The sequence below is a fragment of the Martes martes genome (genome assembly GCF_963455335.1).
Source record: "Martes martes genome assembly, chromosome: 8".
NCBI lineage: Eukaryota > Metazoa > Chordata > Mammalia > Carnivora > Mustelidae > Martes > Martes martes.
Window position 1 is genome coordinate 100,721,837 of NC_137895.1, and position 19,472 is coordinate 100,741,308.

The 19,472-nt window shown below is 56.0% G+C and overlaps 2 protein-coding genes across 4 annotated transcripts; both read right to left on the reverse strand.

Moving 5' to 3' along the window:
• Window positions 1-191: 191 nt before the first annotated feature.
• PTPN6 (protein tyrosine phosphatase non-receptor type 6) lies at window positions 192-16,419 on the reverse strand. 3 transcript variants are annotated; one of them, XM_080811648.1, is made up of 16 exons: window positions 16,288-16,419; window positions 11,484-11,606; window positions 11,038-11,232; window positions 7,561-7,750; window positions 7,285-7,401; window positions 7,065-7,178; window positions 6,819-6,915; window positions 6,346-6,425; window positions 6,025-6,174; window positions 4,358-4,489; window positions 4,078-4,232; window positions 1,973-2,040; window positions 1,715-1,866; window positions 1,526-1,617; window positions 1,010-1,130; window positions 192-804 (listed from the first exon to the last, which is right to left on the reverse strand). In XM_080811648.1, exons 1-15 carry the CDS (start codon window positions 16,299-16,301, stop codon window positions 1,016-1,018), a joined length of 1,794 nt encoding a protein of 597 aa, XP_080667774.1. In that variant the 5' UTR covers window positions 16,302-16,419; the 3' UTR covers window positions 192-804; window positions 1,010-1,015. The 3 variants fall into 3 exon arrangements, 2 of the variants coding, with proteins under 2 accessions (XP_080667774.1, XP_080667773.1); XM_080811647.1 differs by lacking the exon at window positions 16,288-16,419 and adding an exon at window positions 11,696-12,073; XR_013967289.1 differs by lacking the exon at window positions 16,288-16,419 and adding an exon at window positions 11,696-12,075 and having other exon boundaries at window positions 612-804; window positions 1,973-3,236.
• A 578-nt stretch (window positions 16,420-16,997) lies between these two features.
• On the reverse strand, window positions 16,998-18,827 carry LOC308347206 (protein C10). Its single transcript, XM_080810368.1, has 4 exons — window positions 18,684-18,827; window positions 18,439-18,571; window positions 17,986-18,162; window positions 16,998-17,215 (listed from the first exon to the last, which is right to left on the reverse strand). Exons 2-4 carry the CDS (start codon window positions 18,488-18,490, stop codon window positions 17,064-17,066), a joined length of 381 nt encoding a protein of 126 aa, XP_080666494.1. The 5' UTR covers window positions 18,491-18,571; window positions 18,684-18,827; the 3' UTR covers window positions 16,998-17,063.
• Between the last annotated feature and the right edge of the window lie 645 nt (window positions 18,828-19,472).

The following is a 19,472-nucleotide window of genomic DNA, read 5'->3' on the forward strand; positions in this document are numbered from 1 at the left end:
CCCAGATATGTATTTTTTTTTAATTGAAGTACAGTTGGCACAATGTTACATCAGTTTTGGGTGTACAACATAGTGATCCCACAAGTTGAGACAGCAGGCTATGCTCCCCACAGGTGCAGCCACCACCTGTCACCACACAACCATTACGACACCATTGACTGTATTTCCTGCACTGTACCTTTTTTTTTTTTAAGATTTCATTTATTTATTTGACAGACAGAGATCACAAGAAGGTAGAGAGGCAGGCAGAGAGAGGAAGGGAAGCAGGCTCCCCGCTGAGCAGAGAGCCCATGCGGGGCTTGATCCCAGGACCCTGGGATCATGACCTGAGCCAAAGGCAGAGGCTTTAACCCATTGTACCTTTAATCAGTCTCCACGTTAAAGGAGAGACCGAGGAGCCCGGCCCTTGGCCACACTCCTATGTTAAGCAGTGTCCAGAACCGGGTCTGACTGTGAAGGCTGAACTTTAATGTACGCACGTGTGAAAACACACACACACACACACACACACACACACACACACACACGCACACAGGGCTCCCTGCTCACCTCCCCCTCTGTTCCCTTCTGAGCCCCTCCCATCCAAGCATTCAGAATTAGAGACCCCCACACACAGTAATCCTAAGGGCTTTATTTACAAGAGTAAAGGGCCCCAGCACTGCCTGAGGCCTTGCTGGGCTATATACACGTCAGGAAGAGGGAAGTAGGGACGCAGCCATTTAAATTACAATAGAATGGGGGCGGGCTCCTAGGTTCCGGCTGTGGCTTGGTTCACGGAGGCCTCTGCGGGTATCAGGCCTGAGGCTGCAGAGAGAAGGGAGTAAGAAGGTGCCTGGAACCCAGAAGGGGTACAAGGGTCTGGAAAGGCTGGGAAGAGCAGGGTGAGGTGGTTGCCACCCCATCCCACCAGGGGAAAGCACTGGATCCAGGGAACACTGGGGACAGGGCAGGCAGGAGCCCGAAGTTTGGGGGTTGGGGGAGTGGTGTGGGGGGTGGGGTGGGAGCGTACCCTGGCTCACTTCCTCTTAAGGGAACCCTTGCTCTTCTCCTTGTCTGCCGACCGCTGCTTCTTCACCTTCTCCTCCTTCTTGTTCTTACTGTGCAAGTTCTCATATACGTCCTCCTTGTGTCTGCAGGTGTGGTGGGCAAGTGTGTGGGGGCAGTTGGCACAGGTCAGGAGACAGGGCCGATGCCCCAGCACCAGCAACCCCCTCTCCCTCCCCATTTCACAGATGAACAAACTGAGGCCAGGAGAGATGAGAGTGGGTCACTGTCCTTTCACTAGACCAAAAGCTCCCTGCAGGGAGCGGCTGCATCTCCCACATTAGTAACACCACCGGTGCCCAGCACAGGCCCCACAGAGAGGGCACTCGGGAAATACTTGTTCACACAGGTAGGAAGAGCCAAGCTGGAACTTGAACCCAGGCCTCCCTAACAGCAGGCCCCTGTGGTCTCTGGAAAGGGAAGGCCAGACAGGGAGGAGGGATGGGCAGCTGCGGGGAGGTGGCAGGCAGGGGTCACTCACTTGGAGGAGGTGCGGGAGGCCTTGGCATGAGCGTTCTTCATGGCTGGGGGGTAGGTGATGTTCCCGTACTCTGACTCCCGGCCCTTCTGGGACTGTGGGCAGAGGTGGGGTGGAAGGGCAGTGGTCCCAGCGGCATACAGCGAGACCCGCAACCCCCTAGCACCCTACCAGGCCCTGCTCTGCACCCACCTGCATGACCTCCAGCTTCTTCTTGGTAGTTTCAATGAACTGGGCGATGGCCACATAGATGAACTTGTACTGTGCCTCCGTCTGCACCATGCCCGAGCGCTGCGCCCGTACCATCTGGATGGTCTTCTGGATGTCAATGTCACAGTCCAACCCTGGGCAGGAGTGGTAGTTGGACCCCAGGCCCAGAAAAGGGTGGACACCGAGGAGCCGCTCACCCAGCCCCCTCCCCCAACTGCGTCCCCCACAAGTCACCCTCACCCTTGGTGGAGATGCTCTCCATGAGCATGTCGATGACAATGATGGTGCCCGTGCGGCCAATGCCTGCGCTGGGGAGGGAAGGGGGCGCCATCAGAGGCCTAGGCCACGCCTCCCTGGGAAAGGGGAGCCCCAGCATTCAGCTCTGGCAGAAACCGAGGCTCCAGTGAGAGGAGGTGACATGTCCAGGGTCACCGGGCACGCTAGCCAGAGGTAAAAGCTGGCCGGCATGTGCACCTGTACTCAGGGCTTCAGCCCAGGGATCTGTGAGCCGGCCTGGCTCTCCAGTGCCCCCAAGCTGGATCCCACCCCCTCCCCCACGCTGCCCCCTTTCCTTCTTCCCAGCACCTCACTCCCCCACTTCCTGCTTCACTTCCTCATTGCTGGCTGGGGGCTACTCCCTACTCTGGAAGATCTAGGACCACCCCAGTCCCACCAGCATCCTGCCTGCCCCCCAGGCACTCTGGGCCTCCCCCAGCTCTCTCCCAAACCCTTGGCCTGAATGAGGCCTTCCCCGCCAAGCACCCCCACCACCACCACACCACCATTCAAAAGTTTTATTTAGAGCTTTTAAGAGGGTTTTGTTTCTTCAGACCCTGAGGACAGGGAAAGGGCAGCTTTCAAGGCAGTAGGGCACAAAGGGGGCTGGGGTAAGGAGACGGAGAGGTGTGGAGGCACTGTGAGGCATGAGGTCTCCCTTCTTTCCTCACCCTCTGCCACATCCTGGGGCACACAGGTCCCGGGAACCTCAGGATCCCTCAGAGACCCCAGTCCTGCCTCTTGGCAGAGCTGCCAGGCTCATGGCCTGAGTCGCACTAATTTCAAACCCAGATTGTCAAAAATAACCCCCCCTTACCCACTTCCTTCCTGTAACATCTAAATAAAGGCCATGGGGATTTCAAAAGGTAGAAGGGGAGTAGAAGGAGGGTCCTTCTTAATGATGGGCCTACCCCTGCCTGCAGAGCAGAGTCCCTTAGATGACAGGCAGGGGGCACCCCCAGATTCAGCCCACCCAGCCCTGCCCCAGGACTAAAGTCACTGGTGGGAAGAAGGAAGATGCGTGAGGCCCTCAGCCTGGGGTCACTGGAGGGAGTGGGGAGGGAAGTAGATGAAACAGGCTCCTGTTTCCCCATCCCCTGCCTGGTGTGTTATTAAACCATCAATAGCTCCCATTTCTGGAGGGATTACTGCATTCCAGACACAGGGACAGGGTCTCAGTGAATCTTCACAGCAAGCACAGGAGATCCTGAATTTACAGATGAGGAATCTGAGGGTCAGAGAAGTGAAGTAATTTGTCTGTGATCACACAGCCAGTGAGCAGAAGAGCAGGAGTTTAAACCTCCTGGTCTCTGTCCAGGAACCTGCACCCACAGCATCCCATCGACCCAGACCAGGCCAGCTGGGTAGGCCCATCTCCAGGACTCTAACCCTCAGAACTGAGGGGCCCCCCACTCCTCCTTGCTTCTCCACCTCCACCACCTAGCAGAAACAGGGGCTCCTGATCATGAACTTGATGGAGCTAGTAATGCAGCTGCCCCTCTGGGAAGATATCTCCCATCCCTGCACCACCCTGGAGGCCGAACTGGGCTCCCTAGCTGGGAAGGCGGAGAGAGAAAAGAAGTCTAAGCACCCCAGGGCTACAGATTCAGAGAAAGAAAACATAAGGAGCCACACTGACCCCAGATGGAAGGTGCCAGGACCAAGAGGAAATACAGGCTGAGTAAGCCCGTGTGAGAAAGCAGGAGCGACCAGGACCTAGGTCTGTTGTGAGCACCCGCACAGACTCTCCCACGGGCTGGCTGGCAAGTCACCGGGGTGTTTGCTCATCTGTATTCGGGAACGTTGGGGGAGGTGGCCCATGCAGTTAAGTCTCTACAGAAGCCACCTGTCCCCCACCCCAGGCACAGGCTCCATCAGCAAGGTTGCTACAAGCTAAGTTTCTGCCTTGGGTCTGGAGCCATCCAGGAGCCCGGAGACAGCTGGGATCAGGGGGAGCACTGAATGCGTGAATGGGAAATGATTGTTTACAAGAGCACATGGCCCTCAGTCCCCAGTATTTCCCAGCCAGAGACTCTTTTGATTACTACTGCTAACCTCATTATTCTCACCTGCAGTGTACAATGATGGGTCCTGCGTGAGGCAGACTTTCCTGCCGCTGGTTGATCTGGTCCAGGAAGCTGAGGACACCTCCAGGCTCACTGGGGACCCCATGGTCAGGCCAGCTCAGGTACTGGTAGTGCCAGATCTCTCGAACCAGGTCCCCCTGGGCAGAACGCATGGGGCCAGTGCCCTCTGTTCCCACATGTCGCCCCATCCCCCACCCCAGCGGGCAAGAGCAGATCCAAGGAGGGGGTCCCAGGGAGCGAGGCAGGGCTGGAGAACACTCACATTCTCCAGTGGGGAGACATGTAGGGTCCGGAGCTTGTACTCCGCTGTGTCATGTTCCCTGCAGTTGGTGACCACATAGGGTCCGTAGACACGCTGTGTGCCCACCTCTGGCCAGTATGGGACGCACTTGTTCTGCAAAGGGAGGGTGGAGGTGAGGATGCTCAGGGGCCGGTTCCAGGCCCTTTTCGAGGTCCTGTGTCCCCAGTGCTGGCCCAGTCGGCTGGATGAATGGATGAACTGGCCTAGAATCCGAGGCAGATCCAGTCCTGGCTTAGCCAGCAACAGGTGGTGAGACCTGACAAACCCCTTGACCTTACAGTTCACTCAGTAAACACTGGCTGGTGCACACATTGTACCTGAGCTAGCTCCTGCAGCCCAGCCCAGACCAGGGTCACAGACACAACAAAGACGCAGCCTATGCCCCTGGGCCTCCACCATCCACAGAGAGACAGGCGAGCAGGGGAAACAGAGCCGCTGGGGAGCACGGCAGAAAGGGAGAGACTAATCCTCCCTCTAGATTATGGAGGAAATCAGAGGTGGCTTCACAGAGGAGGGAACGTTTGAGCCGGGCGTTCAAAAACAAGGAGTCTGTCAGGCAGAGATAGTGCAGAGAGAGGAAGTCCTTTCCTAGCAGAAAGTGCGCTCGTGCGAAGGCGTGGGAACCTGAGGCAGGCGGTTGCAGGGAAGCCACCAGGCCTTGAGGGCCGGCTCTTAGAGTGGGACTGGATCTTGAAGACAACTGGGAGCCACAGGAAGATTCTCAGAGAAGGCACAACCTAACACAGTGTGTGTGCTCTGAGGGGGACCCTTCTGACTCCAGGGGAGACGTGCTATAGATGGGGGGGCAGCCTACAGGGATGGAGACCGGCTGGGCTGCGGAGTGAGGGTGAGGGGCAGACTCCAGAGACTTAGGAGGCAGAGAGGACAGGAGGGCTGTTGCTAGGATGGGGACAGGTGGGAAGGGGCATGTTGCTTCGAGACACTTTAAGGAAGAAAGTCCATTTAAAACCTGGGTCTGGGGGCTACTGGACAGCTCAGTCTGTCGAGCATTTGACTTTGGCTCAGGTCATGATCTCAGGATCCTGGGATCCAGCCCGGCATTGCATCAGGTTCCGAGCTGAGCAGGGAGTCTGCTCTTCCCTCTGCCCCTCCCCCCAGCCCCACTCACATGATTTCTCTCTGTGTCAAATAAATAAAATCTCTAAAAAAAATTTTTTTAAGGTTTTATTTATTCATTTGAGAGAGAGAGAGTATGAACACGAGAGAGGGGGAAGAGCAGAGGGGGAGGGAGAAACAGGCTCACCCCTGAGCAGGGAGGTGGAAGCAGGGCTGATCCCAGGACCCCAGGATCATGACCTGAGCCAAAGGCAGATGTTTAACTGACTGAGCTGCCCAGGTGCCCCTAAATAAAATCTTTTTTAAAATAATTAAAAAAATAAAACCTGGGTCTGGTGGTCAGGAGAGCCCCAGGTTGGAAGCAGGGATCTGGGAGACAGTGTGTACCCAAGATGGTCTCTATGCCTCAGTTTCCCAACAAGGGCTGGACCTTGCCCTCTGAGGTTCCTTTCTGCCCTGGCACCTGGATTCTCTTTGGTTTCATGGTGATGGGTGTTACACCCTGGGGAGGAGGGCTGTGGGGGTCGGGGGCACATGGGACTCGGCCTTACCCGGCCCTTCTCCACCTCTCGAGTGGTCATGACGATGACGCGGGTGTTCTCCTGCCATACCATCTGCCAGAAGTCATTGACCGTGGCCTCCAGGCAGCCCTGGCTGGCGATGTAGGTCTTAGTGTTCTCATCGGGGCCTAGCAGCTGGTTCTGGAAGCAAGTGTAGAGAGCTGCATCCCAGGCCTGTGGGCCCCCGCATCCCCACCCCCCTCACCACCTAACTTGTCGGCTGTGCCTACGTGACTCTGGATCCAGTGCCCCTGTGAATGGGGAATCCCCAGGGCCCAGGCTCTCCTCCCTCGACGAGCAGGTACCACCAACCTTGACATAGTTGGCATTGATGTAGTCGGACCCAGGGATGTTACTGTCACGTCCCTGCAGGATCACTCGGGTGTGGTCAACTGGGAGTGGGTGGGGAGGAAACGAGATGGGCCTGGATCAGCCAGGCACTCACCAGCCCCTGGGGCAGACCCTTCCTAAGCTCACAGGCCATTCTTGTCTCTGAGGCCAGGAGGCTGTCGGAACACTGTGGGCAGCTGGGGAGTTGGGGGGCAGGGATGAAGGTTTCAGAGGAAGGAGGATGGTGAACATTGGGTGTGGGGAGGCTCCACTGCATGGGGCAGAGGCTTTCTGGAGGAGAGGAGGCTGGGTGAGGCCCTGGGTGGACCCTCCTCGAGCTGGGGGTAGAGACCGTATGAGATGGGAGGAGGTTGGCTCAGGGAAGGGCAGTCTCCTGAGTGACACTGCCTGGGAAGGGGGAGGGATGGAGGCTGCCCCAGGGGTAGGGTACTCACATGGGAGAATGTTCTTATAACGGTTCTTGCTCTTGTTCTCTGGCCTCTGCCCTTCCAGCCGCTGGTGCAAGTTCTTTACCTCCTGCTTCTGCAGACTCTGAGGGGCGAGAGGAGGAAGTAAAGTGCTGGCCCCTGGAGGGACATCCATGCCCGGAGGGAAGGTGGGGCAGACCAGTGTAAGGGGTCGGGAGAGAGGGGATGGGGTCTGGACCCCACACCAGTCACTCTGATGGCCCCACCATGCACCTCAAACTCTTCCCAGAAGCCAGCTTTGGCTGTGTCCTCCGACTCCTTCTTCTTGTTGAGTTCCAAGACCCGATTCTCAATGTCTGCGGCATTCACCCGAGTGGCATAGTATGGCTGGGCAGGGAGGGGCAAGAAATCAGTGACTCGAGATCCCAAAAGCTTCTGGGTCTGCGGGATCACTCAGGAAGGGGAAGGAGGCAGCCAGGCCCGCCCCTCTCACCTGCCGCAGGTAGACAAAGGCCCCCGAGGCCTCCTCGATCCCTGTCTTCTTGAAATGCTCCACCAGGTCTGTGAGACTGTCGAAGGTCTCTGAACCACCCACAGTGTACCGTCCACCCTGAGGGATGCCAAGTCAGGCCATTCCGCACGATCTGAGTCTCCCTCCCTGGACCCCCAGCCTTGGACTGAAGCCCAGGCTGACCCATGCCACCACCCCTGCTCTGGGTATAGACGGGAGCCCGGGCAGGAGGCCCTATCAAATGCTTGGCTGCCTTACCTCACACATGACCTTGATATGAGTGACTCTGAGCGGGGAGCCTGGGCCAGCCTTGGGCTGGTCGCTGAGCACGGATAGCACAAAATCTCCAGGCTGGCTGAGACTCTCACGCACAAGGAATGTCCAGGGCTCCCCCTTGGCCTGCAGCAGTGTCTCTGCCTGTCCCCCAGACATGTGACCATGGTACCACCTAGAGAAGGCAACATAGGGGAAGGGACACCTAAGCCCAGGGGCAGACGCTGAGCAGAGATGTTCACAGAGAGGGACAGGGCCAGGCACTGTGCTAGATGCTTTCAAATCCACCACCATATTTTTAAAAATATCTCTCTTTTTTAAAGATTTTATTTATTTATTTGACAGAGATCACAAGTAGGCAGAGAGGCAAGCAGGTCGGCGTGGGGGAAGCAGGCTCCCTGTTGAGCAGAGAGCCCGAGGCGGGACTCAATCCCAGGACCCTGAGATCGTGACCTGAGCCAAAGGCAGATGCTTAACCCACTGAGCCACCCAGGCGCCCCTAAAAAATATCTTTTTAAAGTCATCTCTGGGGCACCTGGGTGGCTCAGTGGGTTAAGCCGCTGCGTTCAGCTCAGGTCACGATCTCGGGGTCCTGGGATTGAGTCCCGCATCGGGCTCTCTGCTCAGCAGGGAGCCTGCTTCCCTCTCTCTCTCTCTGCCTGCCTCTCTGTCTACTTGTGATCTCTGTCTGTCAAATAAATAAATAAAATCTTAATAAATAAATAAATAAATAAATAAATAAAGTAATCTCTGCACCCACCATGGGGCTCAAACTTATAACCCCAAGATCAAGAGTGGCATGCTCCTCCAAATGAGCCAGCCAGGTGCCTCTCAGATCCACCACGATGTTTAGGTCCATTGCTCTCACAAAAATGCTGAGAGGTAGGCACCATCCCATTGTACAGATGAGGAACCTGAAGCTTATCGATCACACTGGCCCAAGACCCTGAGCTGATAGGGAAGCCTTGGGAGTTCTAACCAGGCCTGCCTCTGAGAGTGTAAGACAGAGGCAGAAAGGCAGGCTATACCCAGAAGAACTGTAGGGGAGAAAACAAGGAAGGGTCTCAGGAAAGCCAGGGCTGCACTAGGAAAAGAGGAGGGAGACCAAGAGAAACATAGAGGCCAAACCACAGAGAGCAATGGAGATGGGAGTCACGAGGGAGTCACAATGGGGACAACTCCCCCTGGGTACCAGGGAAGACAGACAACCCTGGGGGCGGGGGCGAGAAACAGTGGGGGGGGGGGCTCTGGGGTAGCCCAGAGATGGAGATGAGGCTGGGGCTTGGAGGGGCTCAGAAGGGCAGAAAGCAGAACTAGGACCTTTCCCCGAAGCACACCCCCTTCCCAGGAGGAAACTGTAGCCCCACAATGCCCAGCCCCACAGGAAACCACGTGATGGAAAAAACACAAAACTCCTTCTGGGGAGAGAGTGAGAAGTGAGGGTGTGAGGTTTCCTCAGCCCAGGGACCAGGGGAGGGGGCATTTTCCAACCGCAGGGATGGGGGGGGGGTGGGAGGGGCCGGTCTGTCTGGCCCCAGCTCACTCTTGCCCTGTGCAGAAGCAGCACCTGGCGGGTGGGGGGGGGGTCACCCCATCCCACCACTCAGGGATAGACCAGAGCTCCCCCCACCCCCACCCCGCAGTGGGGAGGGGGCTGACCCTGGTCTCCCTGGCCCAGGATGAGGAAGTTTCCATGCAAATATCAGGCTGACCACAAGCAGAGAGCTAGCCATTGGCGGGACAAATGCAAATTCCCTCTGAGGAGGAGGGGCAGCGACTAGGGCAAGGAACACAAAGGGAGGTATGGAGAAAGCCTCCCACACAAAATCCCAGGGTCAGGGGTGAGACGGGCATCCTCGCATCATGGCCTGGGGAACCAAAAGGGCCTCTTAGAGTCAGCTAAGCCTTCGCCGCTACCTCAGTCCTTCCCTCTCCCCCAGCTCTATCCTTCTCCTGCTTCTCCAGGCCTCAGGCTCCCCCTGGGGCGGGGGTGGGGGGGCCTGCCCAGCTTCTCTTTCCCTCTTCAGCTCCATCCATTCCTGCTCCTCCTCCAGGGCCTCCATCAACCCACCCTGTAGCAGGGCAGATGCTGACTTTGGGCAAAAAGGAAGAGAGGACACGAAGAGTTCAAGAGGGCCTGGGTAGCAAGCCCCCATGAGTGTGGCAGGCGGGGCAGAGGAAAAGGGCAAGAGGGAGAGGACACCAAGCAAGGACCAAGAAAGGCCACCATGAACAAAGTCACCCATGCCTGGGCCTCACTCCTCGAAGAGGTGGCTTCAAAGGGAATGGATCCGTGGCTTCATGCTGGCTTGGAGAGTGGCATCCAGCGGCCATGAAGCCCTTACCTCAGCCTCACCCAGTTCCAACTTTTTTTTTTTTTTAAGATTTTATTTATTTATTTGACAGACAGAGATCACAAGTAGGCAGAGAGGCAAGCAGAGAGAGAGAGGAGGAGGAAGCAGACTCCCCACCGAGCAGAGAGCCCGATGCGGGGCTCGATCCCAGGACCCCGAGATCATGACCCGAGCCGAAGGCAGAGGCTTTAACCCACTGAGCCACCCAGGCGCCCCCCCAGTTCCAACTTTTAACCACTGACTGGAACAAAGATGTGAGTTGAGCAGCGGGCCTCTCAGATAGACTGAAACCTGGCAGAACCCAGGGTCGCAATCATGACAACAATGAACACACACATACAGGCCAAGGCAAGTTGCCTTGGCCCCAGGAAGGTGAAAAACAATGGCCCTGGAATTATTTGGCTGCCCTTCACTTTGATGGAGCCGTCTTTGGGACACAGCCACTAAAAGAAGCCACCGTGTGATCCTGACGGTCCGTCAGGATCCGTCAGGTCCCCACCCATGCTATAGGGAGACCGTACGTGCTGCGGCCTGCCCAGTCCTGGGGACCACGTCTTTGGAGAGGGACAGGAGAGAGGAGGGCAACGCCTTGAGTATTACCCAATGCCCAGGTACCAGGCCCCTTGCACGCGCAACCCTGTCACACAGTTTTCCACTGATCCGTGTTCTGGTCAAGGGACTGGTCAAGCCCCATGGAGCCCCCGCAAGCAGACCCATCATCACCGCGCTGCTCAGACAAGACATTAAGTGTCCTCCTGTACAAGTCCCTGTGCCCCTCCTCAACAGCCTCTCAGTGAGAGACCATTTACAGCCAGGCAGACTCAGCTCCATAGAAGGAAGAAGAGCTTTCTAACAACAGAGCTGGCCTACTACCAGATGCAGCCACTAGGCCTCTGCATCCCCAGGAGGGCCTGGGGCACCAGCCAACTGGGACCCTGAAGAAGGGCAAGGCCATGGCCCCTGCTTTCTCGAGGGGTTGAGGGAAAGGGATGGGAGGTCCGTCCCCTGAGACACAGGTCCAGGATCACGTGGAAGAAAGGGGCTTGCAGAGCGCTGGGAAGGCAGTGGGGCGGCCCTAGCAGTGGGAGTGGGCCAGCAAGTCCCTCACCTCTCGCTGGTGGGGTCGGAGCAGTTCAGCGGGTACTTGAGGTGGATGATGGTGCCGTCTCGGTCCTGCAGGACGCCCTGCTGCTGGGTGTAGTACTCCACGAGCTCTGTCAGCGTCGCGAACTTCTCCCCTCCATATAGATCATAGAAATCGCCCGAGTTCTGGATCCGAATATGGGTCACCTGATCCCCCACCCTGCAGGGCACCCGGTGGTGAGGCCAGTGGGTGCAAGAGTAGAGGTGGGGACATAGGGGGGATGGGCTGGGGCACACGCACGCGCGCACACACACACACACACAGGGATGGGATGGGATGGGCACAGACAGACACAGGGGTGGGGGTCACATCAGTGCTGGAGTTGGGGGCCGGGGGAGCAGGCACTGCCACGAGGGAACCAGGAATGAGGTGCCGAAACACTTGCCCAGGCTGGCATGGAGGGCCCTTACCTGACGGAGAGGGAGAAGTCCCCCTGGTTCTTGCGACTGGGCCGAGCCAGGAAGCTCCCATGGACCCCGCGGCCCTTCAGCAGGGTCTCGGCGTCCAGCCCGCTGAGGTCTCGGTGAAACCACCTGCAGGTCCCCCGGGGAGCAGTGAGGAGATGGCCCTCTGGCCGCAGGGCACCCCTGCCTCCTGCGTCCTGTGGGTCCCAGGGCCTTACCTCACCATCCTGGGGGTGCAGGGAGTGAGGTGAGCAGGGCAGTCCCGGCAGGCCGAGCACTCTGGGGCTAATGGCTCAGTGCAGCTTGGCTCGGAGCGCCCAGGCCACCTCACAGCCCTGGCCTCCTGTCCTGGTGCTGGGGCTGCCACTCCACAGCCCGGGGGCAGCCAGCAGGGCGGGGACAGGAAGGGGCGCGGCCGACCCCTTGGGGGAACTCGCTGTACTTCTCGTTTTAGAGCAGAGCAGAAGAGACTGCAAAGCAGGGTGGCAGTCGGGGGTGGGGATGGGGCCCACTTCCCACACATCTGCCATCGGATTCGGGAGCATGGCACTCCCAAGAGTGATGACACACGGAATATGGACACAAATGTGCCTTGTGCCCTACTGGCGAAGGCCGTGCTTCATAAATGTGAACCCACACGGTCACACGCCATCTCTTCTTCCCCCGCCCTAATCCACACTCCACACTCATGATGACAGTGACAGTGACAAGTCTTATTTCATGGAGTCTCACGCCATGCCAGGCACTGTGCTATGATGTCACTGATGTGCCTTAGCCCATTTATTCCTCACAAGAGCTCTGCAAAGCGGGTGCCTCTCTCTTTCCCTTCTACGGACAGGGAACCTGACACTCGGAGAATGTAGGGAACTTCCCCGGGGCTGGCCATTCGGTGCATGGCAGTGCTGGGATGTCACCCACACACACTGGTTCCCAAAGACGGTGACTTTAGCTACTGTGTGCTGTCCCTGGGGGCTTCCAAAAACGGAGGCTGGGAGCTCAGGGCCACTGGGGGTTGCAGGGAAGGGGAGACTTTCTTCTTTTTTTTTTTTTTAAGATTTTATTTATTTATTTGACAGAGATTACAAGTAGACAGAGAGGCAGGCAGAGAGAGAGGAAGGGAAGCAGGCTCCCTGCTGAGCAGAGAGCCCGACGCGGGGCTCGATCCCAGGACCCCGGGATCACAACCTGAGCCTCGATCCCAGGACCCCGGGATCACAACCTGAGCCGAAGGCAGAGGCTTTAACCCACTGAGCCACTCAGGAGCCCCAAGGGGAGACTTTCTAACAGCCAAGGCCAAGCAGGTGCTTACAAACCATACAAAGGTGCTCTCACCTCCCACGACAGATATCTGGAGGAGCCGCTGGGACAGAGGGACGGACAAAATGACCCCCGCACAGCTGTCAGACTCACACCTTTTCTATTTCTTGTCCCAAGTCTTTGTGCCCTAGCCAGGCAGTGGAGCCAAGGAACAGAACTCGAGGGGATGCAGCTCTAGGGAAGCAGGCGGGGAATAGAGCCACCAGCAACCTCAGTGCTGTCCACCCTGTGCCTGAGCCATAGGCTCTCCTCCAGGGGCCTGCTCTGAATCAGCCAGAGCTCAGGACTCTGACCAGGGGCCTGCCCCCTGGGGGCTAGGGACTGAGGTCCCTGCCATGGTTCATATTCTCGGGGCTGGTTGACCTTGAGAGCCCTACACACCAGAAACTTGTGATGCTCCCCGTGCGTAATTCCATATACAAACACAAACACTACCAAACCAAAACAAGAGAAAAGCGGCCCAACCAAGGATACACAGAAAGCTCGAATCGGTGGTTTCCCCCAAGGGAAAGAGACTAGGTGGCTGGGGGAGAGATCTGGGAGTGACATTTACTTCTCCCTTATACCTGTTTTATGTTTTTTGTTTTTTAAGATTTTATTTATTTATTTGTCAGAGAGAGAGAGAGAGCACGAGCATGGGGAGTGGCAGAGGGAGAGGGAGAAGCAGGCTCTCGGATGAGCAGGGAGACCAATGCAGGACTCTGTCCCAGGACCCTGGGATCATGACCTGAGCTGAAGGCAGACGCTTAACAGACTGAGCCACCCAGGCATCCCTATACCTGTTTTTTTTTTTTTTTTTTTAATTGAAGTAGAGTTGACACCCAACATGACATTAGTTTCAGGTGTACAACATAGTGATTCAACAAGTCTACGCGGTATGACACAGCTCACCACGGCACAACTACCACCTTTCACCATCAACATTATTACAATACCACTGGCAAGGGGCACCTGGGTGGCTCAGTCAGTTAAGTGTCTGCCTTCACCTCAGGTCATGATCCCAGGGTCCTGGGATAGAGCCCCAAAGTGAGCTCCCTGCTCAGCGGGGAGCCTGCTTCTCCCTCTGCCTCTTCCCCCTGCTCATGCTCTCACTCACTGTCTCTCTCAAATAAGTAAATAAATATATATATAAATAAACAAATAAATAATCTTTAAAAATTTTTTTTTAAAATACCACTATCTTCCCTACACCATGCCTTTCATCCCCATGGTTCATTCACTCCATAGCTGGACGTCTGTACCTCCCACTGGCCTTCACCCATTTTGCCCCTCTCCCACCCACTTCGCCTCAGGCGCACTGTCAGTTTATTCTCTGTGTTTATGGGTCCGTTTCTGACTTTTGTTCACCCCTCAATCCATCCCTGTTGTCAAAAATTGCAAGATCTTATTCTTTGTTTGGCTGAGTAATATTCCATTGTATATATGTACCCCACATCTTCCTTATCTATTCATCTGTCAGTGGACACTTAGGTTGCTTCCTTATCTTGTCTACTGTAAATAATGCTGCGATGAGATAGGGGTGCCTACATCTTTTTTAATTACTGTTTCCATTTTCTTCAGGTAAATACCCAGTAGCGGAATTCCTGGATCACCTGGTATTTCAACTTGTAATTCTCTGAGGAAGCTCCATACTGGTTTCCACAGTGGCTGGGCCAGCTGACATTCCCACCAGCCCTTTTCTTTATATCCTCACCAACACTTGTTATTTCTTATCTTTCTGATTCTAACCATCCTGACAAACGGGAGGTGCTATCTCGGGGAGTCTGATTTGCATTTCCCTGGGGATGAGTGATGTTGAGCATCCGTGTCTGTTGGCCATGTGGATGTCTTCCTTCCCCCATATCCCTTTTTGAAAGTTGTCGCATGGGTATGTATTTCCTTTAATGAAAATAAAGAAATTGCCTGGGAGATGGCAATTTGTAGGAAATAGCTGGGGTGCTGGGAACGCTGGCTGGTGTATGCACAGGTGGATGAGACATGATGTTCATCAGGCCGTATGTTTAATTCAGGTTAAGCGCTCATGGTAAGCATTCATGCACTTTATGTATGCTATTACCTCAATAAAAAATAAGGCAAAATAATAACCGAGTGTTAAAGTTCAACTAAAGTCTCTATTTCCTACGATGACTACTTTATTACTTTTTCAAATATCAAACATCAATTCTCCACCTCCCCCCCAGAAATGGGTTCTCCCCCTCCCTCTTCCCTCTGGTACCTGGGAAGCTTGGTCTGTTTATTGGATGACCGAACCCTGACTACCCTTTCCATCTTGGATTTTGAGCCCCACCGAAAGACCACGAATTCCCTCCCAAAGCTATAGGGGCAGAAAGAGGAGCTACACAGCGGGATCCACCCCAGGGGGTCCACAGCCTGGCCCCTCCCTTCAGGAGTTCAAAGGCTGACACAACACCAGAGTGCAGAGTATGCGTCCAATAAACAAGCTCATCAATGGCCAGGCACAGGCGTGATCAGCTTCCAGTCCTACACACACACACCCTGCTTGTCATACACAGATGAGTACACATGCACATGCATACACAGGCCCACTACACATACCTCACCATCCACATCCATCTACACGTGTCCCTGGCCCAGGGCAGACACCCACACGCGGACACACAATCCTGCCCGCACATGACGCTTCGGGTCTCTGCCTCCCTCTTCCCTGCTTTCTCTGTGCACCCTGTCCTTGGTCCTGTGTACCCACAGCAGGGCCTCTGCCCATGGGCACTACATGGCTGGCTCTGCCTCATCATCCAGCTCTTGGCGCCCCTGTCCTCTCCTCCGGAAAGCCCTCCTGGATCCCTCCAGTTAACAATGCCATTGGCACCCCCAGACGCTTGCTGACACCTGAAGCTGTCTCATTTCCTGTATGACACTTCTGAAAATCTAAAATTAGTCCTATTTTTTGGGTTCTCTGTGTCGTCTGTTGCCTCCCACTGGAATGAAGCTTTCTGAGAGCAAGGACCGTGCCTGTCTTCTTCGCTAAATTATTGTCAGCACCTTACTAAGTACCTGGTCTATAGGGGATGCTCGATAGTGTCTGTTGCATGAATGATGCATGGGAGGGGGAAGGGAAGAGACCCTGAAAAAAAGTGGAGCGAACCCCAGATGCCGGGAAGTTCCGTGGGAAGAGGGGAGTTTTCTTCGGTTTGCCTTTCAGACAGGGTATGTTTCAGGTGATGTGTGCTACCCAGGGGTTGGGGTAAGCAGACAGCAGAAGTGGGGGACCAGAGAGTGAAGGGAGACAAGCAATGGAGAGAGAAGAAAGATGCATCTGTCACAGGGAAGGTGCTAGAGACAAGGAGGCAGAGGGGTATAAATGAGACTGGAGCTCCTCACATCTTGAGGCAGGGACAGGAAGAAAACCCAGGCCATGACCAGCAGCAGGTCATGCTCATGGTCCCACACCTGCCAGTGGGGAGCATACACCCTGCCACTCTCTCCCAAACTAACAGGAGACTGTGGCACCCGGGGGGACCCAGGGACTTACCCACGGGACAGCATCTCCCCAGATGGACGGGGGAGTCACAGGCAGAGGGCCACAAGGGGTGGGGCCGAGTATGGGCGCAGCTGTGCACAGCAGCCCAAACAGGTGAGGAGGAACACAGGGAGCTCAGCGTCTTCCTGGATGCAGCCTGCCAAGCCAATGGCACCACAGCAGCGGGCCGCTGGTTTAATGATCCCTGGAGAAGGGACAGGTGGGAGGGGCTGGCCTCAGACTGCCCACAGCCGCAGGCCTCTCCCTCCAGTCCCACTGGATTGTCCAGGGCCCGCCCGTCCTCACTCCTTCCCCTGGGAGGGGAGGAGCCACCTGGAGCTCCACCTGGAACTCAAGCTGACTGAGCTGCTGGAAGGGGGTGGGGTGGGGTGGGGGCAAAGACCAGGAAGTAACCCCAGCCAAGGGTGTACGGACCAATGGGGGAGCCTCCCAGCTCCCAGAAGCTAAGGGGCTTCCAAAACAGCCCAGGAGGCCCCTCTCCTCAGAGGAGGTGGCACCCGTGCAGGTTCACCACACAACCCTCCCTTCCCCCAGGGTATTGAGGGGCATGTCCTTCCTCCCATCCTGCCCCGGGGCAGGGTAGTTCCCAGCTGGAGCTTACGGAGGATCCGGACAGGGAGCTGAAGCAGCCTGGAATGGCGGAGGGAACCTGGGGCCAGGAGGTGGGGGTTGTCAGGGTCACAAAAGACTGACGCCGAGGCTAAGTCACAGGCACGTTTATTATCCTCTGGAACATTAAGGTCTTCCCTGCGCGGGAGGGCCGACCCTCAGGAGGCAGCCACACTGCCGCCAGAAGCAGGCCCGTGGGGAGGCAATGTCATGGGGGGCAGGAACAGTGCCTTCAGCTTGCCGGACAAGCTAGCAATCTCGGGATCCTGGGCTTCGTAAGACTTGACCAAGCGGGCAAACTTTAGGACACCTGCAAGGGGAAGTGGAGCATCAAGCCATGCCCTCAGGGAACAGGTGTGCCCAGACTGGGGGGGGGGGGGCAGCTTAGGCATGAGTCACTGGTTGTTCCCCCTCTGGTCAGGTAGCTGTCAACAAAACAAGGCACAAGCAGGCCTCTGTCCCGGGTAGTTTGGATCCACCATTTCCTGGTCTAGACCAGGCAAAACAGTGAATGAAATACCTCTAAGCAGCCGGCCTCTCGTGATCAGGTGAACCGTTCTGGCAATTTACTCACAAGAACCCACGGTATGAACGTGCATAAGGTCCCACGTCTATAACCTGAACACAGGAGGGCCATGGGTAAGCCGGGCTGAATCAATCAGCAACCCTGGGAACACCATGATCTCATCAAGGAAACTGACCAGCCAGCCCTCCAACAGAGACAAGCTAAAACCCCCTGGAGGGGCTGCAGAAGCATACTGCCATGCAAACACCCCACTAGAACTCATCAGAAGAGGGTTCGGCTCCAGCTCTGCTGTGACTTCGAGCACTTAGTATACTACTAGAGTCTGTTTCTTCATCCTAAAGTGGGATAACAGTATAATTACTGCTAAGTACAAAAAGCACTTTGGACTTCACCTGGCACAAGTTCAGAACAGACTCCCAGCTCCTACGGCCAATACTGTTCGTCGGATTGTGGCTGCCTCCGTGTGGCGAGGCAAGGGAGGACGGCTCAGGGACCCAGTGGGATCCAGCGCCCTCTCCCGGACCCACGCCACCGCCAACCCTCGTCCGACCCACCTTCCCCGTCGCAGCTGAAGCCATAGGCCTTGATAACCTCCTGCTGAATCTGCGTGGCCACGGGCAGCACGAATTGCAGCATTTTGCCCATGTCGTTGCACGCGTTGTCCCGAGCCTCGTCCATGCGCACGGCGTTCTCCGGGGCCGAGAACGCCTGGATTACCTCCGCCAGGACCACTGCACCGCAGACGCATCCCCGGGTAGGAGTCGAAGCACGGCCGGCGGGCCCAGCCGAGAACGCAGGGAAGAGGGCAGGAAATTAGTGGACTGAAGCCAGAGTAACCCGATAAACTCGACCCAGATTCCCTCGCTCTAGGACCCCTCCTGGGGGAGAGAGGATGGAACCCTGTGCCCCCATTTCCCGGCGGTGCAACCACACCCCTCGCTCTGTCCCCTCCGCCCGCGCCCTTCTCCAGCAGGAAGCCCACGCGGTGGCCAGAATATGCTTCTCACCCTTGGCTTGCTCGGCGCTCAGGGCCGCGGGTGGGGCCGAGGCGGACGCCATAGGGTAACAAAAGCTGCACGTGCAGCGAAACCAACGAAATGCTCAGGAGAAACGGGATGCCTCTCAGAATGGCTCTCAAAACTGATGGAAGGGAAGCAGTATCAGCAGCAGCCGGAAGCCGAGAAAGCCTGTGGGCGTAGCGCAGCGCGCCACAAACGCTCTAACTGCTTTAAAAAAAGAGAGCACCACTTACGCGGACCACAGAACACTCGAAAAGACCGAACGAATTAAGCTACCAAAACTAAAAAACTTCTATTGTTATAAACTCGGGAGAGGAAGGGTCTTCCGGCGAAAACCGGAAAACCTGCTAGACAAATTCTAAAAGAGCTGTAACACTACAGGAAGTACGCTGGAGAGAACATGGGGTATCCAGGAACGCCACTATTGGTGAGGGTGAGCTCAGAGTCGCCTTTTCTAATTCCTATTGATGTATAAGCAACGGGGGAAGTTACAACTTTCAAAAGGAAAAACGGGGGGAAAAGAAACTTATTTATATTACCCATTTCTAGAGTTTGGGAACATTTGATTCGAGTTTATGCAAATGAACTCGGAGCTGATTGGCTGGGACGGCTGGTCACACCCCCTTCAGTTTTTGCGAACGTAGTGATTCGCAGCAATGAACGCTGAAAGCTAAGGCGGCTTTCGTGCTCTCCTAAAATGGCCTTGTGACGCCGAGTGTGCGCGCGAGCGTAGCACCTTCTAATTTCTCTTCTAGGCATTTGAAATGGTCGCCCACTCCCTCCTCAAGCCATGGGGTACTTATGACTCCGGAGTTCTAATCACTTTAACCCAATGAAACTACGGCCCTGCACCTCCGCTTCATAACCCTTTCTCAATCTATTCGACAAAAAGGATTCTGGACTCTGGTGGCTCCTAGCTGTGGGGTCAGCAGCAGAAAGGCCTCCAAAGTCTGAGCGGCTTCCTAGGTCTGACTCTATCAGAGGCGTGCCTGTTTTCCCGCACCCCACTCGGGCATCCAGCG

What these genes read in the sequence shown, in the direction of transcription:
- LOC308347206 (XM_080810368.1), bottom strand. Translation starts at nt 18,490, where the DNA reads ATGGCGTCCGCCTCGGCCCCACCCGCGGCCCTGAGCGCCGAGCAAGCC. An exon ending in GAGCGCCGAGCAAGCCAAGG is followed by an intron (nt 18,163 to 18,438) that starts GTGAGAAGCATA and finishes TCTGCGGTGCAG; the next exon opens with TGGTCCTGGCGGAGGTAATC. An exon ending in CTTCAGCTGCGACGGGGAAG is followed by an intron (nt 17,216 to 17,985) that starts GTGGGTCGGACG and finishes TTCCCCTTGCAG; the next exon opens with GTGTCCTAAAGTTTGCCCGC.
- PTPN6 (XM_080811647.1), bottom strand. Translation starts at nt 12,000, where the DNA reads ATGTGTGGGAAGTGGGCCCCATCCCCACCCCCGACTGCCACCCTGCTT. An exon ending in ATATCAAGGTCATGTGTGAG is followed by an intron (nt 7,402 to 7,560) that starts GTAAGGCAGCCA and finishes GGCATCCCTCAG; the next exon opens with GGTGGACGGTACACTGTGGG. An exon ending in GGAGAGCATCTCCACCAAGG is followed by an intron (nt 1,867 to 1,972) that starts GTGAGGGTGACT and finishes ACTCCTGCCCAG; the next exon opens with GGTTGGACTGTGACATTGAC.